Raw genomic sequence first — 17,053 nt, 5'->3', positions numbered from 1 at the left:
GACCGCCCGGGATGCGCTCCCAGTGGCCACTGGGTTCTCAGGCTTGGGCCTGCTCGGTCCCTGCCTGCAAGGACGGCACAGATGGCCTGGAGAGGACGTCCATGCTGCGGGGGGCTATCCTTCTGCTCCCCCCACCCTGCGCCCTGTTCTGTTCCTGCTCTAATGCCCCCCACCCCCACCCCTTCCCTAGTCCCCTCCAGGGGTACAGACAAGGGGTGGCTGCATGTGTTTCCGCCTTCTGGGGTGGGGGTGGGGGTTTCCACTCACCCCGTCAGGCTGCCGGGCGGCCTCCTCCTTCATGGACCAGGTGCTGCAGGGCTGATCTCAGCGCCACCTCCTCCACGGCCGGGCTCGCAGGCAGGGGTCTGCCCACCCGGCTGCCTTCGGTGCCCTCGGGCTGCAGCGGCGTTGCTGAGCGGGCCCCCACCTCCACCCCACAGCCTTCCCATTGCTTGTCCTTACCGCCCACTCAGTCTCTGATTGCTGCCCACAGTTCCGGGGGCTGAGCTGTAAGGCACAGTCCCAGGTTTTAATTCATCTGATGAGCAACCTGAAGTGAAGATGTCCCCCATGTTCCTGCCGAGAGCCCCGAATCCTGTTCCAAACCATGTGAACGGGACCTGGGCAGCCCCCCCTCCACTGCTTGGGGCCCCCTCTGACGGCCTCACCCGATTACAGGTTAGTGCTGCCCTGTTGGCCGCGCAGCCCGAGGGGTCTGGGGGGTCTTGCCCTGCAGGCATGGTAAGAAAACACACCATTGTCTGTCCCAGCAGCAGGGCGCCCCCTCTGCCTGCACTGGCCTCAGCTAGCCTGCCCGAGCCCCCACCTCTCTCCTGAGGGCCAGCCTGGGCCAGGCCCAAATCCCCAGGCCCTCCAGACCCCCCACTCTCGCACACCAGAGGCCCTTTGCTTGGTCAAAGCCCCCACGGGCTTTTCGGGCTCTGAAGGACCCAGCGTCCCGGCCCAGGCACAGAGCTGAAAGCGTGTAACTGTACAATCTGGCTTTGTGGGTTGTAGCCCCCGCCAGCCGCTAAGGCGAGACCTCAGCGTGGTCCGTGGCTTGTGACTTCACAGCCGAGGCTCAAAGACCCTGCCTGGCTGTGCCAGAGCCCCAGTCTCCACATGCTGCTTTGTCCCCTAAAGTCTGATCCTGGGGTTTGGTGAAACTTGCCATCAGACCATCTGGGCATGGGGCCTTTGGAAAGGGAAAGGCTGTGACCACCCCTTTCAGTACTTTACAACGGTTGCTTTCTCCAGAATTTTTATTTTCTTCTTGAGTCAAGTTTTGTCATTTGCATTTTTCTAGAAAACTTGCCATTTCATCCAGGTTTTCAAATCCATAGGTGCAAAGCTGCTCATAGGATGTGCTTGTGATTTGTAAAATGTCTTTAGCACCTGTAGTTTTGCCTCCCCTTTTCTAAATACTACTGAATTTTAGTCCTTAGAAGTTTGTATATTTTTCATTCAACAAACAGTTTTCAGCAGTTGTAACCGAGAAGGTCGGACTCAGTAATAACTATGACTACAGAATCTCTAATAGACATTCCTTTCTACTCCTGGTCTGTTAGAGTAGACAGAGGAAACCACCTGAACTCTCTGAACTGTGATCCAGCTGCCCTGACTGCTGATAATGATTATATAGCCTTTATCGCATGCCCTTGTGATTGTAAAAACCTGGGATTCGCTTTATCCAGGTTTACAACCCCCTTAATGCTGATGGAGGAACCCGAACCAGCTCAGAACTAAGTATTGACTTAGTTCTAGCACAGCTCACTCCTCCACATTTGCAAATTGTTTCTACCTGCACTTGCTATGGAAATAAACAACCCCCTCTCCCCTCCTTCCTGCCTACACTGTATTGAAATGGTAGTGACTCCATTTTTCCTTGTTTAAATCCATAAAAGCCCTGAATTCCTTGGACTCAGAGAGACAGATTTTGGGGCCGATAGGCCAGCTGATCTCCTGCTTCGGGCCCAGCAATAAGCTCTCTATCTTTGACACCCTGGTGTCTCAGGAATTGGTCATGTGAACACTGGGCAGAGAACCCACTGCTTTCATACCGTGTCACTTACTGTGTTCAGTCCTGCCCTCCTGGGACTTACATTATCAATCAGTTCTAAATATCAACTTTTATTTTTCTTTTACACTTCAGTACTTTCTGTTTTTTAATTTATTATTTTTACATCTCTCTGGGTTTTTGTTGTTGTTATTGTTGTTTGCATTTTTGCTCTGTTATTCTTTTTCCAGCTTTTAATATTTATTGTCTTCTAATGATATATGTAAGGCTATAAATTCTCCTTTAATTACTGCTTTAGCTGCATCCTACACGTTTTGATATTTTCTGCTCTTTATTGTCATTTAGTTCTAAGTATTTTGTAATTTCCATCACAAGTCTACTTTCATTTCAGTGATTACTTTTAAATACATGGGTTTTGGTGTTTTTAATTTCTCTCTTTGAATTTTATTTCTAATGTTGCATTGTGGGCAGAAAGCATGGGTCTGTATATTTTCAAGGCTTTGGGAGTTTTTGAACTCGCACTTGTGACTATTTTCCATGTGCTTTAGATGAATGCAAATTCTGTTTGAAGTACAAAACTCTTTCTACTAAATCAAGCTTATTCATTTTTATACAGTCTTTTTTCTTTTCTGTAGTAGTTGTGTTACAATGTCCTATTATGTTTGTGGACTGTCAAGTTTTCCTTTTAATGTGTCCACTTTTACTTTGTGTGTGTTGTTAAATATTTCTGCAGGCCCATGATTGAGTACACTGGACTGCTCCTTTGATTGTATGAAACACTTCTCCTTGTAATGTGTCCTTGTAAATGTTTTCCTCTTCAAATGTGATTTAAAGGAATACAGTTATTGTCATTTGTTTTAGTTTCCCAGCTGCTAAAACAAATACTGCCCAATGGACTGGCTTAACAACAGGAATTTACAGGCTCAGGGTTGCAGGGACTGGATGGCTGGCTTCCTCCCAGGGTCGTATCTTCTGGCTGGTTGGAGGTCTTTGGGGCACTTTGACTTTTCTGTCACACGCAATGCACATGGTGGCATCTTCTCTTTCCCTTCCAGGTTCTATTCATTTCCAGCTCCTGGCTGTTCCCTGTGGCTTTTCTTTCCTCATCCAGTCTCCTCTGCTCATAAGACTGCAGGCAGTTTTGATTACATCTTAACCAGTAACATTTCCAAAGGTCCCCTCTGCAAATGGTTCCCACCCACAGGACCAGGGCTGGAGACATGAACATGCCTTTTGTAGGGGGAGCGATTCAGTCCCCAGTGCCACCCAAACTGTCTTTAGGGTTTTGATCTCCCTCGCATATATTTTCTCAGCCTTTATTTCAGATTTTGTACTTTTGTTTTAGGTATATCTCCTGTTAATTGGACGTTTTTGGATTTTCTGCAGCTTTTAAAAAATAGAGCATACCTATTTTTGAATAGGTGAGTTTATGTTATTTATCACAGTCACTGACATGTTGGAATTTACTTGGGCCTTGCTGACATTTTTTCTTTTCTTTTTCTATGCCGCATGGTGGAGTCATATTGCATTCTTTTTCCATGTGACTATCCCGTTATTGCAGCACCATTTGTTGATTTTTTTTTGGGGGGGGAAATGGGCTGATAATTGAACCCGGGTCCCTGCTGCACCACCCTTGCACCCACTGGACCATTTGCCCTTTTTGCTCTCTCCTGGCTTCGAAGTCGTATACTTTATTTCTATTCTTTTAAAAATTACCCTTAAATTTTAAGTAAATCCTTAAACTCATATTTTCTTAACAAATTCCCGAGTGAACCAGACAAGCAGGTCTGCAGCCAGGGTGGCAAGTCCCCGAGGATTTGGGGGCTATGGTTGATTTTGCTGATTCATCCACTTGACAATATTTGACTCAAGAACCGACTACTGGAAGTCTATTCTGGTAAAGTATTCAGAAGTGCAGGCATTTATGACAGCATCATTTGCAATAGGAAAAAAAATGGAAGCAATTTAGTGTACAATAAGGGACCAGCTAAACGAATTATGTTAAAACATGCAACAGAATATTATGTAGTCATTAAAATCAGGTTTTTGAAGAATTTTAATGACATGAGAAAATGCTCGTGATATTAGCACAACATGATGAGCAGGGCTCTTTGTATCTTGGCTTTGGTGTGGCAAGAAGGAAAGGGAGGTTGCCCCCATCACAAAGGGGACTGCAGAGGGGGGCAGCGGTCACTGCTCGGAGCAGATGGCTGTGAGGATGGGGCACTAGAGGCGGGAGGACAGGCATCTCCTCTGACCCACTGCCAGCAGAAGTACAGAGCCGCTGCCCTCGGCATCCCCAGGCCTGGAGTAGACCCTCTGGCACCGGGTCAGGGACAATGAATCCTGGGGTCCAGGCAGCAGAGCCCTGGCCTGGAGTTACTCAGGCCAGCTTCACTCTAGGGCATGGGAAGGGGGAAAGCTGGGGTGGCCCATCGTACCTGCAGTTACAGAACCTGGGGGCAGCTGGCCAAGGGCACACGGGGGAAGGCTGGGGTGGGCAGAGGTGGTGGCAGGGAAGGTAGGGGCACAGGAAAACGCCTCCAGCTCCTCCCCAAGGGGCCAGCAGCAGTGAGCCCAGATGCAGGAGGGGGAGTTCCAACAACTCAGACGGTCTGCTACTGATGCAAGAATAGATAAACAGACAAAGGGAACAGAGGAGAGAGCCCAGATACAGGCCACACCTACACGACCACATGAGCTAAGAGAAAGCTGTCACTGCAGAGCAGTGAGGGACATCGGTCATCTCTGTCCCAGAAGTGATATATAACCAACCATCCCAAATTCAGAGGTTTATAACAAAAACCATGTCTGTTCTTTCCTGTGCCTACAGGTCAGCTGGGGTCACCTGCTCTCATTGGGGCTCAGCTAGACATGCTTCCAAACTGCAGGCTGGAGGTCTGGTCTGACCCTGGCCTGCTCCCCCATCTCTCCTCCTCCTGGGATGGCAGGATGGCTGGGCTGTCAAGCTAATGCTCAGGAGGGAGAGTGAGACATGGGAGCCTTATGAGGCATTAGCACGGAAGTGGCACACTATCCCTTCTGCCTGCCTGCAGGGTCGAAGAATGTCACATGACCAAGCATAGGCGGGACAAGGGGAGGGACCGCAAAACCCTACGTCCATGTAGAGGTCCTGGGTAGAGGAGAAGGTGACGGGCAGAGCCACTATCATCTACTGCAGAGGAAAGAAAAACAACCAAGAAAATGTCTCCTGCCTTATGCCATCTGCAAGTCAAATCCATGTGGACCACAGATGTCAAAGTGGGAGGCAACACAGCCAAGCACCCAGAAGATGCTATAGAAGAACATAGGTATGACCTTGGGGTTGGACTACAGTAAAATGTAAAAACTTCTTTTAAAAGTACCAAAAAGAGAGAGAAAATGCAAGACCTAGAATGGGAGAGGATATTTGCAACACATATAGCAAATAGGATTTGTATCCATAATATGTAAAAAGTTACTGCAAACAAACAGGGCAAAGACATAACCACTACCACCACCACCCCCCAAAAAAGAAATGGAAATTAGATTTGAAGAGCTACTTCACCAAAGAAGATGTATGTATGACACATAAGCACATGAAAAGATGTCCCTCACCCTCTGTGCTTGGGAAATTCCACTCGGGAGCTAACGCTGACATACCCACCAGGTGGCTCAGACTTATGTTCCAAGTGTTGGTGAAAACATGGAGCAACGGGAACCCTCACAGCCTGCTGGTGAAGATGCAAACTGGAGAAACTCTCTGGAAAACAGTCTGGCATTACCTGTTGGCTGGCAGGAGCACGTCCAAGCTGCTGCAGCAGTCCCAGCTGTAGGTGAACTCCTACCCGAACTGTGGGTGTGTGAGCAGCAAGATGCACGCGAGTGCTCAGAGCAGTTATTTGTTGACAGCCCCAAACCGAAAACACTGACAAAACGCCCACCGGCAGCAGGAGGGACAGATTGTGGTCTACTCGCACACTGGAGAACCATACAGCAGTGAAAAAGCAAGCCATGGCTACCCGACAAGGGGGCTCACCAAAAAACCTGTGTTCTATGATTCCATTCATATAATAAAGTTTAATCCTAGACTAGATGAAACTTCAGTGTTAGGAGCCGAGGTAGCATCACACTTAGAAAGGAGGGGCCCCTCAGGGAATTCAGGGGTGCCAGCCAGGTTCTGCTTCTACCCAGGTTGCGGTTACACAGATGTTTGCCCTGTGATAATTCACTGCTGTTAGTTGTATGTGTGCGTGCTCTTTTCTGCTTGTATTACATTTCACATTTAAATGTAAAAGCAGATGCCAAAAATTGCTGCAAAAATGCCAGGAAAGAATATAAGGACTAAGGGAGAGCATCTTAGTTTTCTATTGCTAGGTAACCAATAATCACAAGTCTAGCAGCTTAAACCAGCACCACTGAATATCTCACAGTGTCCCTGGGCCAGGCGTTCAGGCCGGCTTAGCTGGCTCTCCACTGGGGTCTCACTGGGCTGCAGTTGGAGTGCTGGCCAGGGTACCTTTACTCTCTGGGGTGGATGGTTGGCAGAACTTGGTTCCTTGTGGCCGTGGGTCTGAGTCCCCATTTTTTCCTGGGTGTCAGCCGAGGGTCACGCTCTGCAACTAGAGGCCTCCACAGTTCCCTGCCACGTGGGCTCGTCATGGGCTGTCCCACAACGCGGCTGCTGGCTTCCTCGAGGCCAGGGGAGGATCTCGTTCATGGGTGCTGGCAAGCGCTCTGTGTGTCTCTCTGTCTTGAGAAGCCTAATGGCAGCAGGGACAGCCCATTCCTCTGCCATAGTCGACTGGCCACAGGTGCTGCCTGCCCGAGGGGAGGGGCTGTCCTCATTGGGGGCTGTCTGTGGGAGTGTCACCCACTGTGAGTGAACCTCACACCTCTTCCCAGACTTCTGTAATGCCAAACCCATTCAGCTGCATGAAGAAACTAGGTCACTGTACAATTTACAAGATTGCTTTGAAACTTTCTTTTTCAATCCAAAACTGATGATTTATGATGACTTTTTCATGTCATTAAATACAGATCTACATTGTTATTATTAATGGGTGGATAGCAGTCACTTGTAAGGTTGTACAGGGACATAAGCAGATTTCTAGGAACAAATATTTGTTTTCACTTTTTTCTTTTTCTATTATAAAAATAGCTGCTGCAAAAACTTCTGACAAAATTCATTCATTCACACATACATCAAATGTCTCTCTTGCCAGGCAGCACTCTATACTGTGACCTGATTCCATCCCCCACCCCCCCACACTCCATGTGTACCCCATCCTCTTGACGGAACAGCTGAGGCTGAGAGGTCAAGTGCACAAGGTCAGCTGGCACTGGTGGAAGCTAAAGGCTCTTGACTGCTTTCCCCATTTCTTTTAACTCTGATGAGAACCTCTTATGGGCATTTAAATCTCTCTCCTTGTGAACTGCCTGTTTCTTGTGCTGTTCTCATTTTATTGATTTACTAGAAATCTAGGATTAAGTAATTTACATGTCTTTCACCTGGGTTGCCAATACACTTGCCCAGGATTTATCATTTAACTTGGTTTATGGAGGTTTTTTGTGGTCATTGCAGATGGTGATTGTCATGCGGGCTCTAGATACTTATTGGTCTTTTTCTGCATTGCTTTTTACTCTGGGATTATGTTCAGAAAGCCCTTTATCACTCCCAATGATAAAAATATCACAGTATTTTTGAGTATTTGGGGGTAATTATTGTATATAAAGTCGATTAATCTGGAATGGATTTTGGTATATAATTTTTTTCCTAAATGCGTAGTTAATCTCAGTTTCTCAGGGAAAGGGGGATTCAGGGAGGCCTGTCTTACGCCAGCAAGTCCCCATGTTCTAAATAGAACCTGTTTGTTCAAATGTAGAGGGATTTACCTCCTTGCGGGTCCACAATTAACACCGTTACTGTCAGAAAACAGGGTCCTAAATAGTGAGGCCTGCCTGAGCTTGTATCAAACAGAAACAAGTCTCCCTGTCTTGGTGAGAAGTTTATTACAGGTGCACACGTAAGGAAATGGAGGGAAAACTTTCCAAACCAGTTCCTTTTATAACTCCAAACAGCAAAGAAATGGCCAGAATCCAGAAGAAAGCAGCAGACAAGAGAAAATAAAAATAGAAGAGGAAAAACTGGTTAGCGTGTTCTGTCATCTTGTAGGCCCTTCTTCTCGACCGTTCGGGCTTCTGATTTCGTCCTTCAAAAGGAGGGAGGTGCTGATACTAGTTTATATGATGCTTCATTTCTGCAGGCAGAGCAAGGGAGAGTGTCTGGGAACACAGAATAAATTTTCTTTTGTTGAGATTAGAGCAACAGCAAACTATTTCAACAAGGGCTTTTTTTTGCTTCAAGTAATTCAAGGCTCCTTGAGTGAAGTGATTATACCAAACAGTATTTTCAGTTATTGAAGACTATACTAAGCATTTTCCAGCTAAAGGATTATATTGAGTATTTTTAATTTATCCAGCTATCAACTTCAGCACATAAGGCCTTCCCACATATTAGACTTTGAAAGCATCCTTTCAAATGCACAAATCACTCAGACTTCTCGCTGTGCCTACCTCCAGGACCCCCACCCCACCCTGCATGCCAGACCTTGTCAGAGGTCTGGTTGCCCCCAGGTATCCCTGGCATTACCGACCCATCAGTCAACATTATCATCAATCTTCTTCATCATCACCATCTCTCCTGCCAATCTGGCAGGCCAAGTGCCACAAGGCAGGCACCACTGAAGCCCAGGGGCTTATCCCTGGATCCCTGGCCACCTTGTGAGGGGAGGTCTGTACGGGAGGTGAAGACCACCAGGCAGGCTGAAGGACCAAACCACTGAGCCAGAAATGCCAACAAGCCACAAGGTACTAGACAGCCACCACCGGCCAGGAGCCAGGCACTGTGCAGCCTCCTAAGTGCTACAAGAGGGGCTAGCCCTGTCATGGGGACAGGACCTGGCTCAGTCAGTGGACAACTCAAAACTGTAGGAGAACTCCTGCCATGGAAGAAATGCAGACATGGGTGTCAGGGAGGGCCAGGGCACCTGAAAGATTCCAGTGAGCCATGAGGGGCAGTGGACAGGCATTCCAGGAGGGGCAGGGAGGCAAGGAGAGGACAACCTGTGTGCCTGGAGAGGGAAGGCCTGGGCCCCAGGCCCCCAGGACCCGTCTCAGTGCCAGCATTTTGCACAGTGGACATTTGGCACATATGGCCAGGTGAAGCCACCCCACGTGCTGAGCCTGGCTATGGGTCAGCTAAGGACTGGCCTGGCTCCCGATGCTCCGCTGAATTCCAGCTCCGGCCACCAGCCAGTGTGGAATCTGAGGCCCAAGTCTTTCCTGCCAGGGCCCCAGGCAAGTGCCTTCACCTTGCCATCTGCAGAAGCACACTATCATGGGGTCCTTGTGGGCCTCAACAAGGCTGGGAGGCTGCTGTGCCCAATGCAGAGCGTGGCACACTGCAGAAGGCCTGGGTGGAAGGTCCAGAACTGCACGCAAGCAGCCACGGCTGCAGGGGCTGCCAAGGACAGAGGCCGTTCTGGGCTAGCATACCCCTGCTGCTTTGGAAGTGACTCCTCAAATCAAGGACCAAGGCTGGAGGGCAGTTGTCACTGGACCTTTATTCCATATGTTTTCAGTAAAACGTGCTCCTGACGGCACATACTTTTGTCACCCGATTGATCTGCCAGATACAAAGGACCGTCTTCCAGCTCCCTTGCTTCAGTTAAGCATTTGCATACATACAAAAATACACACAGAACTTAATTTAACTTTGTAGAGTGTTCCTATTTGAAAAATATACTATCTTAAAAGGTAAGTCTTTTCTGATTCCAGCATTTTGCCTGTGTCAAGTGATCTGAGCTACAGAAGGGGATGTTCCTGGGGTCCATGTTGGCTAAGTAAGGAGGGGCTTCCCACGCACAGACTGAGCACAGCTCTGCTGTAACTGGGTGCCCCTCACTATGAAAGGAGCAGGTCAGGGGAGGCTGCTCTGCGCTGGCGAGAGAGATGACCCTGGCCTGGGAAGGGAGAAGGGATGGTTCGACGGGCAGGAGTGCTCTCCTTTGGAGACTGCTCGAAGGCCATCAGGTCCCTCTCTGGGTTTAGGAGCCTCAGACATTGGCACAGCACTTTGTGCTAATTCTGATGCTACATGTAATGACACAGTCATTTTAATATCAAAAGAGCATGCACACCACACCATCTTTAGAGCTGTAGCCCTGGTCTCTGTGTGGAGCTTCCAGGCAGTTTCCTAACAGCCAAGATGTGAAGACAGGCAGAGGTGTAGGCTGTGGGCGGCCCCTGGAGAGCCTGCACAAAGCAGAGTCAAGTCTGAGGAAAGGGGGTAACAGAGGACACAGGCCCGTCCTGGGGCAGGGGCTCCTTTCTCCTTTGCATGCCCAGGGGGCACACGGGCAGCCAGCCCACAAGCCCCTAGAACAGTAAATCCTGCTCCGTACAGCCTGGCAGGGGCCCTCAGGGGTCCAAGTCGAGAACCAGCGGGTGGCAGGCGGCAGTCAGGTCTATAGGCCTGGCAGACCCAGAAAAGGGGAAGGGCTGAGACCAGAGCTGTGGAAGCCCCTGAAGAGCTGCCTTCCACCCCTAAGCTGAGCAGATGGCAGGAAGAGCATGGTTGTGCCTGGGTTGGAGAGCAGAGGGCCTGGGACCTAGGCAGCTGCCCGCACTCCCAGTGAGTCAGAGTCCTTGCTGGTGGCAAGTGCGGCTTGTCCCTAGGCCCCACCACTGCACCCCTCAGCCTCCAAGCAGGGCAGCTGTCTCCTGAAAGAGGTTAGAAGTGGGCAGTAAGGCCACAGCTGAGGGCAGCCATGGGTGCCCAGGTCCCACTAGGCACTTGGCCTCAAGCACCTACGTTCTAGCCGAGTTTAAAACAAGAAAGAAAATACATAAAGTTAAAACGTTGAACCCTTAAAGAGTTATGGCTGGCCCAGAGATTTCACAGGGTAGTGCAACTTTTCACTTATTTTGTCTATATTTTATTCTCTTACTCAACAGAATAGATTTTTGCATTTAAGAGTAGACATGGCTGGCATCCCCCTCTCTTGGCCCCTGCACATGGGACAGTGGGATGCCCCTGAGAGGGGTCTACCACAGCTGGGGTCCAAGGGAGGGGTGATTTGGCAAAGACCCTGCAAAAGCGGAGTGTGGGGCAACTCCCGGCCCTCTCTCGGCCCCCCAGCCTGTTCCTCCTTCTGGCTTGCTGCAATCTCAGGGAACAGAGCCAGCCCCATCCTTGCCAGGCCCTGGATACCAGTCTGGTGTGATCCTGGCCAGCTCCCCCATGGAGAGCTGCCCCTAGAAGATCTGCCCATAGCAGTGGGGCAGCCGGGGCCCCACAGCTCCATGGGCCCCACTCATTTCTTGTAGTGATTGGGGGCATCAGCGAAGGCAAACTTCAGGCGGTAGGCCTCGGCAAGCAGCAGGCTCACGTCTTCATTGCCCCAGTGGGCTGTGGGCAGGTTCTGGAGGAAGAGCAGCAGCTCCTGAGGAGAGATATAACCCCAGAGTCAGAGAGGGGACCAGCAGTGGGGGGTGGCTAGGGGCTTTAGGCCAGGGCTGCCCTGCAGCAAGAGCCCTCTACCAACCGGGCCTCCAGGTCTCGCCTCCTCCTGGGAAGAGGCCAGGAGGAAGATGCGCTCCGAGGGCTCTTGAGGGTTAGAAGCCAGGTCTGCTGAGAAGATGCTGAGGGAGGTGCCTGCTAGAGAGCCCTCCCAGCCCTCCAGGATGGGGCTGCACATGAATGGCCTCAGCCAGGGCCCAATGTCCCCCAGAAGTCTCCACTCAACCCAGAGCCGAGCTGTACCCCTGGGAATATTTTAGACCCAGTTTCTACATCTCAGGTGATATCCCACATGCTGGTCCATCCCAGGGAAGCTGCTGGTGAGGGTGCTCAGGCCCAGCCTCCCACCACCTCCATCTGCATCAGGGTGGTTCCTCATCTATAAATGGGGCTATCATGCCAGGCCGTCTGGGTACTGGGGGCAAGGGGAGACATGCAGAGGCCACGCAGCACCAGGTCCCAGCACACACCCCAGGCAGCCTGTCACTGCCACTTGATTAACAGTCAGATTTCCAGGAAAGAAGAGCCGTGAGTTTTTTGTTTTGTTTTTTTTCCAAATAGAGTTATTTTTAATGCGGTAAAGTATATGTTTTAGTTTGCTAGCTGCCGGAATGCAATATACCAGAAACGGAATGGCTTTTAAAAAGGGCGAATTTAATGAGTTGCTAGTTTACAGTTCTAAGGCTGAAAAAATGCCCCAATTCAAACAAGTCTATAGAAATATCCATCCAGGGCAAGATACCTTGGTTCAAGAAGGCCAATGAAGTTCAGGGTTTCTCTCTCAAGTGAGAAGGCACATGGCAAACACAGTCAGGGCTTCTCTCTCGGCTGGAAGGGCACATGGCGAGCACGGCGTCATCTGCTAGCTTTCTTTCCTGGCTTCCAGTTTCATGAAGCTCCCCCGGAGGTGTTTTCCTTCTTCATCTCCAATGGGCTCTCTGCTTCGTGGTGCTGCAGCATTCTCTGCTCTCTCTGAATCTCTCATTCTCCAAAATATTTCCTCTTTTATAGGACTCCAATAAACCAATCAAAACCCACCCAAATGGGTGGAGACATGTCATTCCCTAATCCAGTTTAACAACCATTCTTGACTAAATCACATCATCCAGGGAGATGATCTCAGTACATTTTCAAACATACAGTATTAAATAGAGATTATTCTACCTTTATGAAATGGGATTTATATTGAAACATGGCTTTTCTTAGGGGGCATGCTTCCTTTCAAACCAGCACAGTATACATAACCCAAATCATTTTAACCATTTTCTGCGAACAATTCTTTGACATGAAGTATACTGACAAGTCCTGGGACTTTCACCACTATTTCCAGACCACTTTCCTCATCCCAAACCAAAACTCAGACTCATTTAGTAATAAGTCCCCCACCCTTAGTAACCACTATTCTGCTTTCTATCTCTATGAATTCGCTTAGTCCAAGTATTTCATATAAGAGAATCATACAATACTTGTCCTTTTATGTCTGGCTTATTTCACACAACATGATGTCTTTCAAGGCTCATCCGTGTTATAGAAGGTAACAGGACTTGATTCATTTTACAGCTGAATAAAATTCGATTGCATAGAGAGCCACGCTGTCAGTGAATGGACACGGGGCTGTTTCCACTTTTGGCTCTTGTGCATAATGCTGCTGTGAACACTGGTGTACAGTATCTGTCCGAGTCCCTGCTTCGGTTCTTCAGGGTGTATACCCAGGAGTGGAACTGTCAGGTCATATGGTCATTCTAGACTTAACTTCTTGAGGACCCACCAAACCATTTCCATGATGGCTGCACCAGTTCACATCCCCACCAACAATGCAAAAGTGTTCCTATTTCTCCACATCTTTGCCAATTCTTGTTATTTTCAGATTTTTTAGCAGCCATCCTAAAGGGTGTGAAGTGGTATCTTGTAGTTTTCATTTGCATATCTTTAATGATTAATGATGTTGAATATCTTTTCGTATACTTACTGGCCATTTAAATATCTTTCTGAAAAACTACTCAATTCCTTGGCTCATTTTTTCTTAATTGGGTTGTCTTTTTGTTGTTAAGCTGCAGGAGTTCTTCATATTCTAGATATTAAACCCCTATAAGATATATGGCTTCCAAATATTTTCTCCTATTCTGTAGGTTTTCTTTTCACTTTCTGGATAATGTTTTTTGACGTAAAAAAGTTTTAAATTTTGGTGAAGCCCATTTTATCTAATTATTCTTTTCTAGCTTGTGCTTTGGATGTAAACCTAAAAATCTATTGCAATTACTTGCAATACAAGTCTGGACCTTATCCCTGCACTTAATTAGGATTATAACTTAAACTAATAAAAACTGAGCATACAACTCCATCCCTCCTCATTTATGTTGCTAGTGTCTCAGATCACATTTTTAGATAGTGTACACTCATTAGCATAGATTTAAAACACTATTTTACACATTTGCCTGTTGAGTCACATAAAGGGAAAAAGCGGTTACAAAACAAACATACAGGATTCTGTATTTACACATGAAGTTACCATTACCGGTGATCTTTACTCCTTATGGTTTCAGTTATTATCTAGTGTTCTTTTTTTCAGTTTGAAGGATTCCCTTTAGCATTCTTGGTAGGTCAAGTCTTCTGGTAACAAACTCAGCTTTTATCTGTAAACAATTTAATTTTTCCTTCATTTTTGAAACATAATTTTGCTAAAGTTAGAAGTCTTGGTTGACACGGTGCTTTTTTTTTTTTCCTTCAAGGTCTTCAAATATGCCAACCCAGTGTCTGATAAGAAATCCACTATTAATTTGATTGGGGATGCCCTGTCTGTGACATGTTGCTTCTCCTTGCTGCTTCCAAAATCCTATTTTTGGATTCTGACAATTTTTGTTACAATGTGTCTCTTAGAGTCTATCCTGCTTGGAGTTCGTTGAGATTCCTGGATATGTATATTCATGCATTTCATCAGACTGGGGAAGTCTGTAGCCATTATTTCTTCTAATACCTTTTCTGCCCCTCTCTCTCTGTCTCTTGTCCTTCTGGGACTCCAATGATGCCTATGTTAGCACACTGTGTCCCACAGGCCCCTCAGGCTCTGTTCATTTTCTTTCATTATTTTTCCTTGTATTCTTCACATTGGGTAATTTCAACTGTCTTGTCTTCAACATTGCTAATCCTTTCAACAGCCTGTTCAAATGTGTTACTGAATCCATCTAATTATTTTTTATTTTAATTACTGTACATTGCACCTCCATAATTTGTTTTCTTTTTATAATTTCTATCTTTTTACTCTGTTCAAACAATATTTTCCTAATTTCCTTTAGAGCTCTGTATATGGAGTCCCTTACCTCACTGAATATATTTCAACAGCTGACTTAAGATCTTTAACTAATTGTTCCAATATATGGGTTTCTCAGGCATGGTTCTGACAAAGTTGTTTTTTCCTGTGAATGGGCCATACTTTACTGTTTCCTTTGTGTTTTGTAAATTTTTTTATTTTTTGAGAACTGGATATTCTGTTGATGTAAATCTGGAAATGTAGTTCTCCCACTCCTCTGGGCTTGCTACTTTTTGCTGTGGTTGTTGCTGAAGGCTGGAGGCATCAGTGTGTGAGTCTCCCAAACTATTTTGTTCCCAATTGAGGGATGGAAAGAGAAAAAAGAGAGAGAAAAAATGGGTCCTGTCTTTTTAAGCCTCCTCTGCCACCCTTCCCTGAGGGGGGCTGGAACAGTGGCTGCCCTCAAAGCTGCACCCATCCACCCCCAACCCCCTGGTGATAGGGAGTAGCTAATCCAAAACAGTGATCAATGACCAAGCACCAAAGGATTCTGGAGGATTTGATCCTTACAGCCCAACCTGGCATCAGTGTGCTGCACCAGGAACCCGGGCTGCAGTCCCCACTGCTGTGTACTGTGAGGCTGGGGCACAGGGGCTAGGAGCTGCTGTGGAGGGTGAAATTCACCAATATTTACTGCAATTCATCAGCTTCTTCCTCCAGCTCCTCCCTGGATGCTGCACAGTATTCCACTAGATGCTAGAGTTCTAAAATAGTTGATTCAGTTCTTGTCAAGTAAGTAGTTATTCTGGTGGAGGGACTTATTCCCAGAGCTTCCTACTCCACCACCTTCCCAATCCTCTGTCCAGAGCCACACAATTAAGCAAAGAGCAAGGGACCTGCATGGTCAGTGACATCTTTCTGGAGCTCCCTCCACTGCCCACCCCCAAATCCACCCAGGCCTAATGGCTGAGCAGTGTCTCCGTGCAAGGAGGCACTGGTGCAGAGCCATGGGCTGGCACTGACTTACACATCTGGGGAGAGAAGGATCACTCAACTGCCCTTGAGATCAGGCTGGGAGAGAGCAGCAAGAGCCCAGGGTAGCCCCAGGGGCATGGCCATACGAAGCTCAGGCAGCTCGCCCACTGGCTGTCATGTCCCAGACTAGCCCCACTTGCCTGACCAAAGCCCATATCCACACAGCGGCAACCCGACCTAGGACAACAGGTTTCAGGGGAGTAGGGAGGTCACAGGCTGTGTGGCCAGGTAGCTTCCTAGGGCAGAGGGTTGGAGGAGGAATGGAGGGCTGGGCTCTAGTCTCCTTCTCAGGAAATGGCTGGACTCCTTGTGGGAAGGGTCCATATGATCTAATGGCCTGGCCAAGCTTTAGGCCTAGAGAATTTGGCCTGAGGCCTCAGGGGCCACCTGTAGAACTCCCTCCCCCCCTCATCCTGGGGGCAGGAGGAGAGGAGAAGAAACTCCAGAAGCCAGATCCAGGGAAGGTGGAATAGTCAGGGGCCTCTGCAGAGGCAGGCACTGCTCCCTCCCCTGAGTGCTGGCTGCTGCTTCCCATCCTTCCTGGTGACAACCAAGCCAGAGCCAGCTCTGGACTCACTTTTCAGAGGAGGTGGCTGGTGTTCTCCAGGTGAGGAAAGGGGGTGTGGCGGGGGATTCCAGCTCCCAAGAGTGGACACAGGACAGCATGGACATCCAACCCAGGGGTGTCCATGCCATCAGCCTCAAAGATGCACACAGAACAAGAGCCAGGCCATGGTGGGCACCAGGGAAGGCCATGGTTAAGGGCACAGACTCTGAGGCTGCCTCAGTACATGAGACTGTGGACCCTTTCTGGGCCTCAGGTTCCTTATCTGTGAAATGGGACCAAGCTCCCACCTGCAGCTGTGAGGAGGCATCAGTGCAAGTGTGCAGGGTGTTTGGTGATGTGCATTGGAGCTTGCTGCCGCCAGGGTGTCCCCACCTTCCTGAGTCCCACCCTCAGCTGCCGGGAGCACATGCACCCACCACACATAACACAAGTCACACATAGGGTACTCTCCTCTAATTGTTGTTGGTTCTCCCCCTTCCTCAATCCTACTTCCTTTTGTATTCTGAATACTTTCTGTGGGCCTTTAAATTGAATTCACAGAGCAAATTTCACTGGCAAGACATCCCAAGGGAGAGATCAACATCAATCTGCTGTCTTTCACCGTTAGATGCAACTTACACGGGT

The 17,053-nt window shown here is 48.3% G+C and overlaps 1 protein-coding gene across 1 annotated transcript in view; it reads right to left on the bottom strand.

Moving 5' to 3' along the window:
- Positions 1–10,972: 10,972 nt before the first annotated feature.
- The window catches only part of TBC1D22A (TBC1 domain family member 22A), a 493,060-nt gene continuing 486,979 nt past the window's right edge, over positions 10,973–17,053 (bottom strand). Inside the window, exon 13 of the mRNA XM_077169200.1 lies at positions 10,973–11,502. Within this exon, the coding sequence (XP_077025315.1) occupies positions 11,374–11,502 (129 nt within the window). The 3' untranslated portion in view covers positions 10,973–11,373. The remainder of the gene's footprint in view (positions 11,503–17,053) is intronic.

This window comes from Tamandua tetradactyla, chromosome 7, assembly GCF_023851605.1.
Source record: "Tamandua tetradactyla isolate mTamTet1 chromosome 7, mTamTet1.pri, whole genome shotgun sequence".
NCBI classification, from domain to species: domain Eukaryota; kingdom Metazoa; phylum Chordata; class Mammalia; order Pilosa; family Myrmecophagidae; genus Tamandua; species Tamandua tetradactyla.
This window is presented reverse-complemented; position numbering and strand designations above follow the sequence as displayed.